A 17,780-nucleotide genomic window follows, 5' to 3' on the forward strand; every position below is an offset into this window, starting at 1 on the left:
GACTTACACATTCCTGAATTAACAAGTCCTCCATTGATGTTGGATCCCTTTCTAGGAACATTTGTCATGGGAGAGTCAGTATTTAGGTCTCTTCAACTAAATGTCATAATTCCCCTTTTTTTAGTCTCCACTTTCACTGTACTAAGATTTCAGTAACTGTCCCATAAAAGCAAAGTGATTGTGTCTGTGTGGAATAAACCACAAGAGTAACTGCAGCGAGCAGAAAGCTGTGTCCCTGTGCCATGAGGTGGTCACACCTTGCCCTAGACTGTGATAGACAGTAATAGGTTTTATTACTTAATCTCGAGGTCCAGCTTCCATACTCCATTTCCCTCATGATATAAAAGCCAAAATATGAATTCCATTACCGTGTAAATTCCAAGGCTGTGGAGCATCACGAAGCTGCCCAAGGAGACATCCTGTCAGCCCTTTCACAGATAAAGTTATGTCCGAAGGAAAGGCTGGATGTCAGAGGAGGAAATGTAAGAAGCTTAGGAGCAAGGGTAGATCTCGTGGGATCAGTGTGCCCTTCAAAGACAGCTGCTTCTTTGACCTAAAGATCAAGGACGACTCATTAGGGCAAAGCATAGTCATCCCTAGCCGTGCTGTACGGGGCCATGGTGGAGCAGGCGATGCCGAGTTGTCCCTGCTCAGGTACCTGAGCCCCTCACCGTCTACATGCCCTTCTCATTGTTTGTGTTCTAGATCATCATGGTTACTGGCGATCATCCAATCACAGCCAAAGCTATTGCCAAGAGTGTAGGTATCATTTCCGCCAACAGTGAGACAGTGGAAGACATTGCAAAGCGCCTCAACGTTGCTGTGGCACAGGTTAACAAGCGGTGAGCTCGGAACCCACCCAGCAGAACTCAGGTTCTTAGCCACGGGGCCCTGTTGCCTCTGAAGAGCCATGCTGTGGGTGCAAACCCCCTTCCTGCCAGACATCCTCTCAGGGTTATGCGAGGCTGCTTTACTCTATAATGTATGTATCCATTCCTTCCTCAAAATTGGATTGAGCACCGGACATGTGCCAGGCATGGTACTGATGCCATGAGGGTTACCTGTATGCATGTCTTGTATGAAATTTCAACCCAATGAAGCAGATCTGAAAACTTAAGTGCCTAACTTAGCGTGAAGAAACTGAAGCAAAGACTTTACAGGAAATTACCAGCCATTGATGCAGTTGTGTAATCAAGAATATTGAGAACACTTTGCATTCCATGTGCCCTCCCAGTCTGCATCTTGCGTATTTATTCCATTGGCTTCATAATGTGTAGCTATGGAAACATACTTCTCTTTACTTTTTACTTGGTAGTAAATAGAATGGAAGCTTCGTAAGGAAAGACTGGTTTTCTTGTGTCTCCTAATTCTTTAAATCATGTTCATCCTTTAGTCCAGTCATCTGTCCATTTGTTCTGTATTCTTTCAACAAATAATTGTTGAGTGCCTAGTGTCTACCAGGCACTGTGCCAGACACTGGAGCTATAGCAGAAACAGACCAGACACTCTCCCCACATTTGGGGAGCTTTCCATTGAGCCAGAGGGGAAGAAAAATAAATTAATTGTGATGTGGTAAGTTCAGTGAAGGACACACAGGAACAAAGGAGCTGGCAGTGGGAGCCTGGACTGTTGATCATTTATATGAGTCAAGGGCTCCAAAGTCTTAGTTTGAAAATTAGTGTCATTGGCTTTATTATACTTTCATGCATGTGGGGAAAAGAGGGAAAAACCAAAGAACCTCTTCTAGTTTACCCAAGCATTTATGCCTTTTAGGAACACAGAGCTGTCAGGTAGTGAATTACTACCAGGGCAATGAATTACCAGTTAAGACAACCAAACAGTTGAACGGCCTCTGGGCACAGCAGCAGTATCTGAAGTCTAAGGGTCTTCCACTGCTCTTTTGTGTCAATAGCATTCATCTGTGAAGACAGGTTTGGAGCTTTTGTTTATCTGTTTTGATTTTCTAAATAGTAGGATTATACTTTTTCCTACAAGTTACCACACAGGAGAGAGGGGGGGATGCTTTGTGAACATTTTCAATTGTCCACTGTATCAACTCCAGCTTCATGATCACAGAATAACATTTTTTGCAGCTCTGGGGAGAAAGGAAACACCCTTTCTTTCTTAACTTACTTTTATTTATATATATTTTTGTTAATAAATTTTTTTATTTACTTTTTTATTTATTTATTTTTGGCTGCATTGGGTCTTCGTTACTGAGTGCGGGCTTTCTCTAGTTGTGGCGAGCAGGGGCTACTGTTTGTTGTGGTGCGTGGGCTTCTCATTGCGGTGGCTTCTCTTGTTGCAGAGCACGGGCTCTAGGGGTGCGGGCTTCAGTAGTTGTGGCTCGCGGGCTCTAGAGCGCAGGCTCAGTAGTTGCGGCGCACAGGCTTAGTTGCTCCGCGGCATGTGGGATCTTCCCGGACCAGGGCTCGAACCCGTGTCCCCTGCACTGGCAGGTGGATTCTTAACCACTGTGCCACCAGGGAAGCCCCATATATATACATTTTCTTACCAGAATATAGGAAGACCTGTAGTTTGAGTCAAGTGCTAGAATTCCAATATTTAGCACCGATAGGAAAGAACAGACCTAAAAAAAAAGCTCAGAACTTTTAGAATGAAAAAAGCATGCAGTGTTTTGTACTAAAGGATGTTTAAGCTGAGATTAGAAGGCTGGAGTGTTCACCAAGGGAAGGGAAGTCGACGTAGCAGGACGTGTGAGGCCTTTGCACGGAGAGTCCGGGGGCTCAGAACTGAGAAGCCTAGTGGGCTGCTGGCAAGAGTCAGAAGGGACAGATGGCATGGGCTGCACCCAGCCCTGCAGACCGAGTAGGGATTCCGGGGTCTGCTCAAAGCACAGCGGAAGCCTCGGGAGAGCGTTCACAGGGGACAGCACAGTCAGATCTGCACATAGTTTCTAGAACCTCACTTTTATGGTCAGCAGTTAAAAGCTTTCCTCAAAGAAGACCTCAATAAACTTCTCTCCCTGCATAGCTCATGGCATAGCAGACACTATAAATAGGAAATGACAGTAAAGAATTGTTACCCATGTGTTTAGGCATACGCTGGATTCTAGGACGCAAAACGTACAAACAGGCAGGTTTTTTTACCCTCCTTTTACTTGTTGAGTAAAGCATTGCCCCGGGAAGTACCACCTCTCACACATTCCTGGAAGGAAATGGCTAATTGGCTTTTTCCTACTGTTGAGTGACGCAAGGAAATGCCTTATTTGTCAGCCTTGGTTCACTGTCTTGAAATGAGACCAAAGTATCCCGAGTACTCACACACCCGGTTATCCCACCAGAGGACTAGGTGTCAGGACTGTGGGTTCCAGGTAAAATCAAAGAGGTTCAGCCCACCTCCCGCCCAGAACAGTGTTTCAACCTTGAGCCTCAGCCAGTTCCTGCTGCCCTTCTAGGGACGCTAAGGCCGCTGTGGTGACCGGCATGGAGCTAAAGGACATGAGCCCGGCGCAGCTGGACGAGCTCTTGGCCAACCACTCGGAGATCGTCTTTGCCCGGACGTCCCCCCAGCAGAAGCTGATCATTGTGGAGGGCTGTCAGAGGCAGGTGGGTGGACGCAGCACTGGGGGAACCTTCCAGGTGTGTCACCATCCCACGGGGACATGCAGCGCTGAGCGCTGGGCCCCCATCCTCACCACCCCACATCTCCACCCGTCGGGGCTGACCCTCTGCTCACCTTGGGGCCTTGTGACAGGGAAGTTTGGCGCTATGGGGGATGTGAGTGGACGCAGAACAGAAAGCGCAAAGCCATAAGACAGCATACCCACTGTCGCCTGCACACACACTGGGTTTTTTCCCTCCAGTTTTGTGGAGATATAATTGACGCACAGCACTGTATAAGTTTAAGGTGTGCAGCATAGCAATCTGACTTGCATATGTCATGAAATGATTATCACAGTAAGTTTAATGAACAGCTGTCTCATATAGATACAAAATTAAAGAAAAAGAAAAAAAAATTTTTTCCTGTGATGGGGACTCAGGATGAATTCTCAACAGCTTTCCTGTAATGTTGTATGTTACATCCCCAGCACTCCTTGTAACTGGGAGTTGGTACCTTTGACCCCCTTCCTCCAATTCCACCTCCCCTCACCCCCCACCTCTGGTAACCACAAATCTGATCTCTTTTTTTATGTGTTTGTTTGTTTGTTTGTTTTTACGTATAATTGAGCTACAACACTGTTAGTTTCTGGTGTGCAACATAATGATTTGATATTTCTTTACAATTCAAAATGATCACAACAATTAATTCAATTACCACCTGTCACCTTACAAAGATATTACATATTGACTGTGTCTCCCACGCTGTACATTTCACCCCTGCGACTCATTTATTTTGTAACTGAAAGTGTGTCTTCATCCCCCATGCTTGTTTCACTCAACACCCCCACCCTCCCCTCTGGCAACCACCTGTTCTCTGTATCTATGACTGTTTCTGTTTTGTCATGTTTGTTCATTTGTTTTGTTTTGTAGATTCCACATATAAGTAAAATCATATGCTATCTGTCTTTCTCTGACTTATGTCATGTGGAGCATAACACCCTCTAGGTCCATTCACATTGTTGCAACTGACAAGATTTCATTCCTTTTTCTTATGGCTGAGTAACAAATTTACACACCACATACTCTTTATCCATTCACCTATTCATGGGCATTTGGGTTCCTTCCGTATCTTGACTATTGTAAATAATACTGCAATGATCACTGGGGTGCATGTATCTTATCTAATTGGTGCTTTTGTTTTCTTCAGAAAAATACCCAGAAGTGGAATTGCTGGATCCACTGGTAGTTCTATCTTTAAATTTCTGAGGAACCTCCATACTGGTTTCCATAGTGTCTGCACCAATTTACAGTCCCATCAACAGTGCACAAGTGTTCCCTTTCTTCCATATCCTTGCCAACACTTGCTATTGGTTGTATTTTTTTTGTCTTTATTAAATTTATTACAATATTGCTTCTGTTTTATGTGTTGATTTTTTGGCCACGAGACACTTGGGATCTTACTTCCCCAACCAGGGATTGAGCCCGCACCCCATGCACTGGAAGGAGAAGTCTTAACCACTGGACCGCCAGGGAAGTCCCTGGTTGTCATTTTGATAATAGCCATTCTCACAGGTGTGAGATGGTACATCATCGTGGCTTTGATTTGCATTTTCCTTATGATTAGTGGTATGGAGCATCTTTTCATGTGCCTGTTGGCCACCTGTATATCTTCTTTGGAGAAATGTCTATTCAGGTCCAGTTTTTAATTGGATTGTTTATTTTTTTAATGTCAGGTTGTATGAGCTCTTTGTATTGTTTGGATATTAACCCCTTGTTGGATATATCATTTGCAAATATCTTCTCCCATTCAGTAGGTTGCCTTTTTGTTTTGCCAATAATTGCCTTTGCTGTGCAAAAGCTTTCTGGTTTGATATAGTCCCACTTGTTCACTTTTGCTCTTGTTTCCCCTGCCTGAGAAGAGAGATCCAAAAAAATATTGCTAAGACTGATGTCAAAGGTGTACTGCCTATGTATCCTTCTAGGAGTTTTACGGTTTCATATCTTATATTCACATTTAAGTCTTTAATCCATTTTGAGTCTATTTTTGTATATGGTGTGAGAAAGTGGTCCAGTTTCATTCTTCTGCATGTAGCTGTCCAGTTTTCCCAACATCATATAGTAAAGAGGCTGTCTTTCCTCCATTGTATATTCTTGCCTCATTTGTTGCAGATTAATTGCCCACATTATTGTGGGTTTGTTTCTGGGCTCTCTGTTCTGTTCCGTTGATCCATGTGTCTGTTTTCTGTGCCAGTACCATACTGTTTTGATTACTGTAGCTTTGTGGTATAGTTGAAATCAGGAAGTGTGATACCTCCAGCTTCGGTGTTTTTTCTCAAGATTGTTTTGCCTATTTGGGGTCTTTTATGGTTTCATACAAATTTTATAATTACTTATTCTACTTCTGTGAAAAATGTCATTGATATTTTGATAGAGACGGCATTGAGTCTGTAGATTGCCTTCGGTAGTATGGTCATTTTAACAATATTATTCCAGTCTAGGAACACAGTATATCTCTTTATCTGTCTGTGTCGTCTGCAGTGTCTTTCAGCAGTGTCTTATGGTTTTCCGAGTACAGGTCTTTTGCCTCCTCAGTTAAATTTATTCCTAGGTATTTTATTCTTTTTGATGCAATTGTGAGTGGGATTGTTTTCTTCATTTCTCCTGAGAGTGTGTTGTTAGTGTATAGAAATGCAACAGATTTCTATTTACTAATTTTGTATTTATTAGTTCTAACAGTTTTCTGGTGGAGTCTAGGATTTTCTTTGCTTAGTCTCAGGTCATCTGCAAACAGTGACAGTTTCACTTCTTCCTTTCCAGTTTGGATTCACATTGGTTTTAATTATTCGCACACATCTTGTTTGGGGCTTGTTGCTCTTGCTTCTGGGATTTGCTGTCTTAATCTTTCCCCCCAAACCCAAAGCGGGCCTTCATTTTGCCTCTGGCTGACCTCGCGGCCTCAAGACAAAGGGAGTGGGTGGCCCCTGCCCAGGCTGCTCACTCACCTCCTCTTGGTGTCCCCACAGGATGCTATTGTCGCTGTGACAGGGGACGGAGTTAACGACTCCCCGGCTCTAAAGAAGGCAGACATCGGGATCGCCATGGGGATAACGGGCTCTGATGCAGCCAAAAGTGCAGCCGACATGGTCTTGCTGGATGACAACTTCGCGTCCATCGTCACAGGGGTGGAGGAAGGTGAGTGGGGTCTCAAGGGGTCTTAGCGAGGGCTGGGGCCGCCTGCAAAATCAGAAGCGAGTCCTGTAAGGAGAAACGTAACGTCTTTGCCTAGGTCGCCTGATCTTTGACAACCTAAAGAAGACTATCGCGTACACCCTGACCAAGAACATCGCTGAGCTCTGCCCCTTTCTGATCTACATCATCGCTGGGCTTCCCCTGCCCATTGGCACCATTACTATCTTGTTCATCGACTTGGGCACGGACATAGTAAGTAGCCCTAAAGGGAACAGCGTCTGATAAGTTCCCCAGGTGATGGAAACTTCAGAGTCATTACCTTCAAGAGCAAGAGATGCACTAAATCAATGCTTCTCAAACCTCGACGTGATGGGGCCTGAAGTTCTGCATTTCTGACAAGCTCTTAAGTGATGCCGAGTTTGCTGGTCCACCAACCACACTTCAGAGCAAAGGACTAGAGAGATCTGTCATATGTTTGAAAATTAAAACCACTGCCCTCCATATAAGAACTTTTCAAGACATAAGTTCTTCACCATTCCGAAAAAGCATGCCATCAGTCAGTTTCAGCTCACACGCCTCCCTTTTCTTTTGAGAAGATGCAGCTGTCATCAAAGTAGTCCCTGTACTGCTGGGGGCCCAGTGGCTGAAGTGATAACCCACAGCCGCTCCTTGTTAAGTAAAAGGATCTGTGACCCCGAAGCCCCTCACCAAACACAGTAAGAAGTAGCCACGATTAACACTCTGTAAAGCTGCACGCTGACCTACAGTAACGTCACCTAAAGCCTCTCCCCTTCTCTGACGAATCCGTTTAAGAAAGCTTCGTGGCAGTTATTCCTGTGGCTCTGGCTTACACAGGTGACAGGCAGCAAAAGAACTCATAGCCCTGCAAGTTGCCGCCTCCTCCCTCATCTCATAGGACAGCTGCAGGGCACCCTCCACGCTGCAGGGGGCTGGGGGTATCTTTACCTTAGTGGGGAGCTGAGGCCCCAGAGCCTGCAGTCAGATCACTTTCCAGGCCCTTGAAGTTTGCTCATTTTCTCCACTCTAGTGGTTCTTCCAGGCATCACCGGGGACCTGGTTAGAAATGCAGATTCTCTGCCCTCCAGCGGGGGAGGACCTGTGAGAGGACCACTGGTCAGTGGCGGGGCGAAGTGGGAGAGGACAGAAGGAGAGAAAAGTGCTTTATAACTAGCATTGTTTAGAACTGGAAGCACAAGGCAATGATCAGAAGCCGACTGACTCTTAAATTCTCTACAGATGACACACCCCGAGGCCTGTACCCTGGAGAGACCAGTTCCCTAACCCCATAGTCCCTGGTTATGCAGCCGCTGTCCCCTTGTGTCATAGTGTTTCAGGGCCGGGCCTCACGGGGTCTCTCTCCCTCTAGATTCCCTCCATCGCCCTGGCTTATGAGAGAGCTGAAAGTGACATTATGAACAGGAAGCCTCGCCACAAGAAGAAGGACAGACTGGTGAACAAGCCACTTGCCGTGTACTCCTACCTGCACATTGGTGCGAGGAGGGGCCTCCCAGAGAATTCTTTTCGCCTTGTGGGGCAGGGTTGGGACGTGAGGAGGAACCCAGAGGAGAATGAGGTCGGGGCAATTCTGAAGTCATTACAGAACCTCTTCTGTTCTTTCAGGCCTCATGCAGGCCCTGGGAGCTTTTGTTGTATATTTCACCGTGTACGCACAGGAGGGCTTTCGACCCAGCACTCTCCTTAACCTCCGGGTGGAGTGGGAAAAGGGCTATGTGAACGACTTGGAAGACAGCTATGGACAAGAATGGGTAAGGGCGGGCCCTCCAGCAGTGTCCTCCTGGGAAGACCGTGAGGGGACAAAGCAGGTGACAGCTTTCTCGGTTAACGGGGCTTGTGGGCCCCTTGGTCACAGTGGTTTGCCTCTTTCGGGGCTCAGCTCACCTCTCGAGTTAGGTGCCTAGAGCTCACCTTTTCACATTAGCTTTGCAATAGGTGTGTAAGAGTAACCAGCCAACATTGCCACAGTTGGGCCAAATCCATTAAGTTAGCATCTTTTCCTACTCAGCTGGTTAAAGGAAAGAAAGGTTTCTTTCCAACCACAAGGAGATGATCCTCGCTCAGTCTTGGTAAGGGGGAGAGAGTAGAGGCTTACAGAAGTGTGCTGGTGCCTCCCTGAAGTTTCCATCCTGGCCCTCATGGACTTCTCTTTCTCTGGCCGTTGACAGACAAGCTACCAGAGGAAGTACCTAGAATGGACGGGCTACACAGCATTCTTTGTTGGCATCATGGTCCAGCAAATAGCAGATCTGATCATCAGGAAAACCCGGAGGAATTCCATCTTCCAGCAGGGTCTCTTCAGGTACGGCCAGCATCCACCCTCATGGTTCAGCCTGGGCCTTTGCTGCAGGGATGACGAGGCGTTGACTGTGCTGGGTGTGTGGGGCTGAGCCTGGGAGTTCAGAATCTGTTTGCTTTTGTGTCTTACAGAAATAAAGTCATCTGGGTGGGGATTGCCTCGCAGGTTATCATCGCGCTAATCCTCTCCTACGGCCTCGGGAGTATCGTGGCCCTGAACTTCACGATGCTCCGGTGAGGTTCCCTTCAACAGTGGGGAGGGAGGAGTGAGCCCCCATCTGCTGTCACGGCCTAAATAATCACTAGGGTTCCAGAGACTCTTTCCCCTCAAGTCTTTCAAAGGAGGTAGAATGGCACCGGTTTTATATCAGTCTGAGCCTTTGACCCGCTAGTTTTTTTCAGAAGACGAGGTGGGTTTTCCATCCCTCACCATCCCATCTGTACCCTCGTCCGGCAGACCACTTCCCAGGCAGGCGTTGTTTCTAGTGGTCACGGTCCAGTGTGGTTTTACGCTGTGTGACGCAATGGCGTCATTCTCTCCAGTGAGGCTGGGAAGTGACCGAGAAGCTCCTCCACTTGTGGGGCGGGCCCCCCTCTGGGTGCGTGGGTCTCACCTCCCTCCCTCCGCCCCCTCCCAGGCCTCAGTACTGGTTCGTGGCTGTACCACATGCTGTTCTGATCTGGGTGTATGATGAGGTGCGGAAACTGGCCATCAGACTCTACCCTGGAAGTAAGTAGTAGTATGATTTGGGGGTCTCTGTCTAGTGCAACAGACTCCCCTCAGTTTCTAGCTTACTGTTTTCTACCTCTATAGGCTGGTGGGATAAGAACATGTACTATTAAGACCACCTTACTTCCCGAGCCCCCAGCTGCACGTCAGAATGTTCTTCATCTTCCGGCCGCCAGCTGGGCGATTGCAGCCGTGGGGACATCGTCAGAACGCGTTTAAGAAATGACAGAACTGTAGGAAAGATGCTCACTAATGTTTTGTAATTTAAAGCAGAGATTTAACTGTTCATACATGATTTTAATTTATATATCTATCTCATTATTTTAAAATATGTGAATTTCAAGGGAACGGTGTAGGGAAGCATGGCGTGTTTATATGTATATAAAGGTCACTCGTGTTAAATAATCTCGGGTAATCCAGACATCTGCTGGGGTCTCGCTGTCCCTTAATTCTAGACAGGACTGCTCAAACCTCCATTCCACACTCTGTTAAAAGTCCAGTGACCTCCCTAAGATTCCTGTGAATTCCCAGGGAATTTATTACTTCACAGTCACCTTGCTCAGAAAAGGCTAATTCAGCTAGAGGTTTGCAAGGGATGAAGCGATGGCACATTTACATCACAGCAACTGGGATGACCTCAGTTTGACTCTGAGGCGTGGTCCTGTGATGCCCTCCCTCCTCCCGAGCTGACCACCCTGACCACCAGCTCCAAAAGGGAGCCCCGGGGCGTTGGCATAGGCTATCCCCAGGTTCTCCCCTGGCCCAAAAGGGTTTTCATTTACCAGGATTCATCCTCAGTGGAGGACCACTGTGACTTAACACGTAATATTTATTTCTTGTAAGACAGTCGCAAAGCACTCTGCAGCGCTAATTTTATGTTTCATGCTTTAACTTAGGTTTATTCATGTGTAACATGTGTGCTCACACCCATATTGACACCCCAGAGAGGCCTCGTTTTTAAGTAAAAGATGTTTTATAAAACTAGGCCTGAGGGTGGTGTTCTAATTAATTTGAGTTTGTCTAAAATGCACAGCATAGGACAGATGTGATTTCAATTTTTTTTTTTTTTTTTTACTTCTTCTGGTCATTTTACTTTTCCATGGAAGGTCTGAACTCTTCCCTCACCAACATCGCTGCTTTGTCCCCTCTCTGATGTACGCTCACTTTTAAGGCAGAATTTCTGTGGAAGGGTCTGTCCATCAGCAGCAGCGTGCGAGAGAAAGCTGTTTTCACAGCCTTTCCGTCATCAGCTGCACGCCCAGCACAAACTGATTTGACAGGATGACATTGGTGAGCTTTTCCCATTCAGTGGCTGCTTCTCCACCTCTTCTCCATCATTCGCGCAGGCAAGGACATCCTGCTGCTGACGGCGCTAGGTTGTGTCTCTGGAGCAGGAAAAGGGAGTCTTGGAGCCATGGTTCTCTGCCGTGTTCTCAGGGCCATCGTTGTAACTTCATGTAAATAGATCATAGTGTACTGTGTCACTGTGTATATTGAAGTTAACATATTGTATTTAATCTCGAGGCTTTTCATCTCTGTCTTCAGCTGCAATTATCACTGGACTAATCTGACGTTAGTAATTCAGTGAACCGGAACCCTTTCCAGGCAGCGTCATGACGGCCTTCTCATTCCAGTCCTGGCAGGGCAGTAATGCTTCCTAAACTTCAACTAAGAATAATCTGTCCTCACTCTTTACCCTGCCAGGCTGTCCAAGTGCCCCTAGCTGTGATGGCTGGCAGCTTATGGTCCTGCCAGAGCCAGTGGGAGAAGGCTGTAAATAGAGCACAAAGCTGTAAGGGGTTTATGGTGGGTTGGATTACACTTGAAAGGAGTTAAATTTGAAGTAGAGGAACCCTGTCTGGAATAACTTTCATATTGTACGTACCTACCCTCGCAAAAAGCTGACACTCAAATGTTTGTAAAATGAATAAGTAACAAATTTAAGGAATCACAGAAATGATATCAAGTTATATCAAGTAGCTTGATTAAGTTTTAGACAGAAAAGAGGCAATAAAATCTCATATCAGAGGGTTTTTGTTTTGTGTTGTTTTAGAGAGACTGCTTCATTGACCCACTAAGGCCTAGACACTTTTTAGAAAAAATAACCGTTAATTTAAATCTAATTGGTGGGGCAGAGTAACTCAGAGATATAGAGATGAGGCTGGATTTATAGAGCATTTTTTAAAACAATCTGTTTTATTCTGATTATAAAATTGTAACTCATCTTAGAAAATTTGGAATATCCAAGAGTAAAAAGAAAATTAAAACCACCGAGAATCTCACTACCTAGTTATATACCTAAACAAGAGTGGTTATTTCTTTAGTGTTTTTCTATGCATATATTTATTTTTAGGCAGAATTGAAATATAAAGTTTTCCATTCTGCCTTTTTATTTAACATGGAGGATATGGTTCTGCTGACTACGCATTATTCCATGTTGAGAGTGCTTTTCCGTATCCCCACTGTAGGATGGCGCATCTATTTCCTACTGGTCATCTGTTTGTTTTTTTTTTTAAGGTTGCATCTTGTCACTAAATCTTATACCACATATCTCTTTTTTTTCCATAAATTTATTTATTTTTGTTTATGATTTTTGGCTGTGTTGTGTCTTCGTTGCTGCGCACAGGCTCCTCTAGTTGTGGCAAGCGGGGGCTGCTCTTCATTTGCTGGGTGTGGGCTTCTCATCGTGGTGGCTTCTCTTGTCGCGGAGCATGGGCTCTAGAGCACACGGGCTTCAGTAGATGTGGCGCGTGGGCTCAGTAGTTGTGGCTCACAGGCTGTAGAGTGCGGGCTCAGTAGTTGTGGCACACGGGCTTAGTTGCTCCGCAGCATGTGGGATCTTCCCGGACCAGGGCTCGAACCCGTGTCCCCTGCATTGGCAGGCGGAGTCTTAACCACTGCGCCACCAGGGAAGCCCTATACCACATCTCTTATTATTTTATAATAGATTCCTCAAAATGGAATTAAGGGGTAAGAGTATTTTTAAGGCTCTTGATAAATAGTGCCAAATTTATTTTCAGATAAGCTGTAGCAATTTATATTCCTGCCAGCAGTAATAAAGTGAATATCTTGCCTGTCAATAGGATATGAAAGATCTGTCAACTATAAGAGATTTTTATTCATTCAGTGTCTGCCGTGCAGTCTGAGAAAACAGCAGGGACAAGACAGACTCATGGAACTGGTGCTCCAGGAGAGGGGCAGAAAAAGTATCATAAATTGCGATCAGGGTTTTAATAGGTGGAAAGAGGCTTAGACAGTTATAGGATGGGGCATTGGGTGAGCCCCCTTTAAAGGGGTGGTGAATGAGCACAGAGGAGAATTCCAGGAGGTGTGGCAGGAACAGGGATGCAACAGGAAGACTGGTTCACCAGGCAGCTGGAGAAGCAGGCAGGAATCTTAGAGCACAGGGTCTCCCAGGGTTTCATTGCAAACACGACACCAGGCTGTTGACGATTATTAACAAAGGCAGGGACTTGCTCCAGTTCACATGTTCAGGTCACTTTGGCTTCTGTGAGGAGGGTGGGAGCACATCCAGGCAAGAATGGACACGAGCAGGTGAGTTAGGAGCAAGGGAAACAATGATTAAACTGCGCAGGTGGTGACAGGTGTGAGGCCCACACATGAAGCCCTGGGCCCGTGTGTGTGTGTGTGTGTGTGTGTGTGTGTGTGTGTGTGTGTGTGTGTGAGATGTCTCCTAACAGGACAGTGTCAGCAGCTGGTAGTTATCAGAAACCTATTATGCCCTGGGTGCTGTGATAACCTAAAAGCACGGTCTCCTTAACGCTCACAACAACCCCAACAGTTAGTAGTGCCGACCTTGCACGACTGTCCAGCACTGTCAGTTCCCCTCCAGTGAAGCGGCTCAACTTTAGAATCTGTGCGGTCATGTCAGGAGAATCTGTGCTTGGACAGAAGACTGCACACTGCACAAAGCACACCCTTCAGGCACACTTTGCAGATCCGAGGTTATGGAGAACTGATAGCAGTTCAGAATAGTCCGTGTCTGTGATATGCAAACACAGGGACAGCCCTCCTTCCTCTGGAAAAGCCAGTTTCGCTGCACTTGCACAATCCTCTGGCATCTCCAGATGAACGGGTGCCTCGCTGCTCCCTTGAACCAGTTCTAGCAACTGCCTAGTTCCCACATGCAACTAAGAGCGGAATAAATTTAACACTTGTTCATTTTATATCTGGATGGGAGCCACGATTTTACCTTTTCTTTGAAAATTATCCTTTCACACTGAAAAGAGAGGCAGAAAACCAGTATTTACTCCTTTCAGGGGCGCTGGGCCTTGACACAGACACCTGCCCGCTCAGCTGCCGTGCAGGATCAGGGCTCCCCCAGCCGGCACCCGCGCGTGGGCTCCAGGGCCGGCTCTGTCCTGCACTTTCGCTTCACTGATGCTGCTTGTTCCGCTTCAGACCAGACCTCTGGGCGGGTTCCCTCTCCTCTGTCCCCATTCCTGGGTCCCGGCCCTCCCTGCAACATACCAGAACCCAACTCAGGGGATTTTATCTTTTTGGTCCAGAGGTTCTAAGATAAAGTGTAATGGAAATTTAAGGCAAAAGCCTGATTCATTTTAAAGGGATAGAAACTCCCTTCTACGGACTTGTGAAGATAAACTGAGATACTGTGGAGAAAAGTATTTTGTAAGCCTGAAAGTACTAGAATTTATTAGTTGGTGTTTTTGCCTACATTTTATATTTGCAACATGGGATTTCTTCCTCTTGCTTTCATTTCTTGACAAATGAAGCACCTGCTGGACAGGGCACGAGGCTACAGGGTGTGAGCTGAGGATGAGCAACGTGGTGCCGCCTCGGAGCAGGAACGGTGAGACGGGAAAGACAGACTGTAAATAAACTGTCGTCCAGGGCACGACTGGAGGCCACAGCAGAGGCACGGAGGGTTGTGGAGTTCAGGGGCCACCCTCAGGGGCCCAGCTCAAGTTTTACGAGGTGGGATTTCAGTGGCAGAGATGAGGGAGAGCCTCACAGGCACCGGCGAGGGAAGCGGCAGGGACCAGAGATGCACACACACGCGGGGGCGGGGGGGGGGGGGGGATGGCGCTGTGGTCACGATGTGGCCCTGGAAGCCGGCCGGGAGAAGTGACGGTAGGGTGGAGACAGCTCCGCCCTCAGAGCCCCCGTGAGCCTGGGCCCATTACTGCCCCCTGTCGGCCCTGGGGGGCTGCAGTATCTGTGACCCAAACCCCTGAGAGGCAGAAATGAGCTTCCCTGTGGGGTTAGCACCCTAACCCACGCACCCGGAGCCGGAGCAGGGATGGTAGAGCGTCCCCATAAATCGGGAGGCTGATGGCAAAGCCTGTCGGTCAGAAAGTGGCTGTCCTCAGTGGCCTCCAGCCCTGTGGTGAGCCTCTGAGCCCTCCTGACCTGCGCACACAGGCCCTGGTCACGCAGCTCGGGGGCCTTGAGCTGGCTGCTTGCTCCACTGAGACGCCTTCTCCCAGACGCCCCCCAGCCCCTGGCTGCTTCCCCTCCCACCCCTCCCGAGTCTCCGGACCAGCACCCCTTCTCCCCGACCTTCCCCTCACCTTCCTCTCTTCCCTTTTCCCCATAGCAGATCCAGCATCTGTCCTCACGTTTTACTGCTGATCTGCTTGTAGCCTGGAGTCTAAGCTCCAGGAGGGTAGGGACTGCTCAGAAGAGGACCTGCCTGGCACACAGTACAAGCTTGGTAAATGTTTGGTGAATGAATGTCTGGGAGAGCAAGGAACAGACCGTCAACAAGAGAAAGAGGCGAGGGACTTCCCTGGTGGGCCAGCGGGTAAGGCTCTGCCCCTCCAGCCAAGGGGGCCCGGGGTTCGATCCCTGGTCAGGGAACTGGGTCCTGCATGCCGCACGGTGCAGCCAGAAAAGAAAAAGAGAGGGAATGAGGCATGAAAAGAGGCTGAGAAACAGAAACCTGGAAAGACCTACACTCAGAAGGCAAAGGAAAGAGGGGGCGGACTGATCCCAGAATTTGCGAGCAATTTTTCAGAGTAAAGTGTCCTGGGCACTGGCGCCAGATACAGCTGGTTTGAACGCTCTTTGTCACGTAGTTTTGTCAGCTCCAGGAGAGGGATAATAATACCTGCCTCATGGGGCAGTTGAGGGAATTAACCGTGAACACAATACGTGGTCTAGTGGTTAGGATTTGGCACTGTCACTGCTGGAGGCCCGGGTTCAATTCCTGGTGGGGGAACTGAGATCCCCCAAGAGGTGCGGCCAAAAGAAAAAAAAAAGGAATAGGGAGTTTAGTTCTTTTACCATCCTCATGGAGCTCAGCCTACTTTTAGACAAATAATAGGCTCTCAATAGTCATCAAAAAAAAGTGAACAAATCAGAAAGTACACTGAGCCCAGACTGGGGGTGACAACAGGAAGGGTGTCAGCATTGCATTGCAGGGGATAACGTATATGCTGGCTATCTTTAGGAAAATGCAGTTTGCCTCAAAAAGCAAGGCTAATCATGTGAAACAAAGACCAAGAAAAAAGAGAGTAATTGGACGCTAAAATGGATGGTGCAGAAAAAGAGATTTGAAAAGAGTGTTTGGTGCTGCTGGGAATCCACCACCCGGGTTCAGCCCTGCTGGGGAAGGTTTGTGTACAAAAGGAAGCAGCTTTATGTATAAAAACCATGGTGAAATATGACATTTATTATACTGTTTTCACTAAAATGAGATGGGCCGGTGAATATAGGAATGAGTGTATTGGTTTCCAGAAAATTCCTGTCAATTCAGATGTGAGTTGTATTTGCCATTCAGATAAAAGGTGAGGAGGTGGGAGAAGGTAAGAGGAGAGTGTCTGAGACAGGCTGAGAATTAAATTTCCCTGGTGAGCCTCCATTCCTCGTAGCTCGCAAATTCCCCTTCACCACAGCGAGCTTAATTAAACACGCCTCCATCATTTGTTCATCTTCTCCCAGAAGCCATCATCCAATGGAGGCCATCCTGTTAGAATCATAACCAGAGTTTGTGACCCGCATTTAGTGGCATATCTGACTAGAGTGTGGGGAGTAAGGGTGCATTTACACCCTTACTTGCCTCCTTAAAGCGGCAGCTAGAAAATACCATGGCAGGACAACATCTGCCCGAAGAGGTGACTCTGCTTCTCGAGCTCTGCGTGAAGTGTTTTTATTCTTTTATGACATCAGAGAGGAGGGATGGAGAGCCTCTGCCCGTGAGAAAAGGGCAAGTCAGAGTTCGGAAAGGTCGAGGGCACCCCTCTGGCCAGGTGCCTTACAGCTAACAGCACAGCAGCACCCTCAGGGACTGTTAGAGTCTGAAACAAGGGGCTGTCGACCCCAGCGCACGCCCCTTGGCCTGCCTCACCACGGAGGGATCGCAGAGCCTGGGCTTGTCGCTGACTCTACCTCCTGGGGATTTCCTAATCGTAATTCCTTGCCTCAATGCAAGCGAACTAAATCTCTGAAAATATGAGTGCTGTTTCTTCCTTGGTGTCTACAGCTTTACGTTTCCAAAAGAAGAAAATCTGATAGCACTGGATGTATGTCTTGGAATGGGAGTCACTAGAGAAATGCACATGGGCCACAGAGGAGTCAGGAGAGACCCCGAGAGTGTAAGGTGATGGGAGTGAGAAAATGTCGCTGCCATGTCAGGAAACCAAGCGTGCTGCAGCCATCAGGCCATCACAGTACAGCAGCCCAGCGGTGAGCCCTGAGGGAACCAGGATGGACCACTGCAGCCCTCCCACAAAGCAAACCATGAGGCGTCTCCAGATGGGAAAACCCGGGGTACTGCCCCAGGTAGCTGAGGAATGATTCAGGGAGCCCAGACTTCTGCATCTTCCCGTACATAGAAAAGCACCAAATTCATCACCTTGAGGTGTCGGGTTTTCTTTAACTCGTAGTAATCGTTTGATGTTCCAACTACCTAGTCTTTGTGGCAACAACTCCCTGAGCCCTTCAGGGCCTCCTGACACCTGCCTCCGCCCAGGCTGAAGCCC

The 17,780-nt window shown here is 47.5% G+C and overlaps 2 protein-coding genes across 2 annotated transcripts in view; both read left to right on the forward strand.

Moving 5' to 3' along the window:
- LOC309974934 (potassium-transporting ATPase alpha chain 2) overlaps positions 1-9,929 on the forward strand; it is a gene marked incomplete at both ends in the record, with an annotated part of 51,232 nt that extends 41,303 nt beyond the window's left edge. The window contains 10 exons of the mRNA XM_082859780.1: positions 706-842; positions 3,419-3,569; positions 6,587-6,755; positions 6,850-7,004; positions 8,140-8,263; positions 8,394-8,539; positions 8,957-9,090; positions 9,219-9,320; positions 9,725-9,816; positions 9,901-9,929. Coding sequence (XP_082715906.1) covers positions 706-842; positions 3,419-3,569; positions 6,587-6,755; positions 6,850-7,004; positions 8,140-8,263; positions 8,394-8,539; positions 8,957-9,090; positions 9,219-9,320; positions 9,725-9,816; positions 9,901-9,929 — 1,239 coding nt within the window. The remainder of the gene's footprint in view (positions 1-705; positions 843-3,418; positions 3,570-6,586; positions 6,756-6,849; positions 7,005-8,139; positions 8,264-8,393; positions 8,540-8,956; positions 9,091-9,218; positions 9,321-9,724; positions 9,817-9,900) is intronic.
- Positions 9,930-13,357: 3,428 nt separating this feature from the next.
- RNF17 (ring finger protein 17) overlaps positions 13,358-17,780 on the forward strand; it is a gene marked incomplete at both ends in the record, with an annotated part of 121,712 nt that continues 117,289 nt past the window's right edge. The window contains 2 exons of the mRNA XM_082859781.1: positions 13,358-13,371; positions 15,441-15,601. Coding sequence (XP_082715907.1) covers positions 13,358-13,371; positions 15,441-15,601 — 175 coding nt within the window. The remainder of the gene's footprint in view (positions 13,372-15,440; positions 15,602-17,780) is intronic.

The sequence above is a fragment of the Leucopleurus acutus genome (genome assembly GCF_964270905.1).
Source record: "Leucopleurus acutus genome assembly, chromosome: 18".
Lineage (NCBI taxonomy): Eukaryota > Metazoa > Chordata > Mammalia > Artiodactyla > Delphinidae > Leucopleurus > Leucopleurus acutus.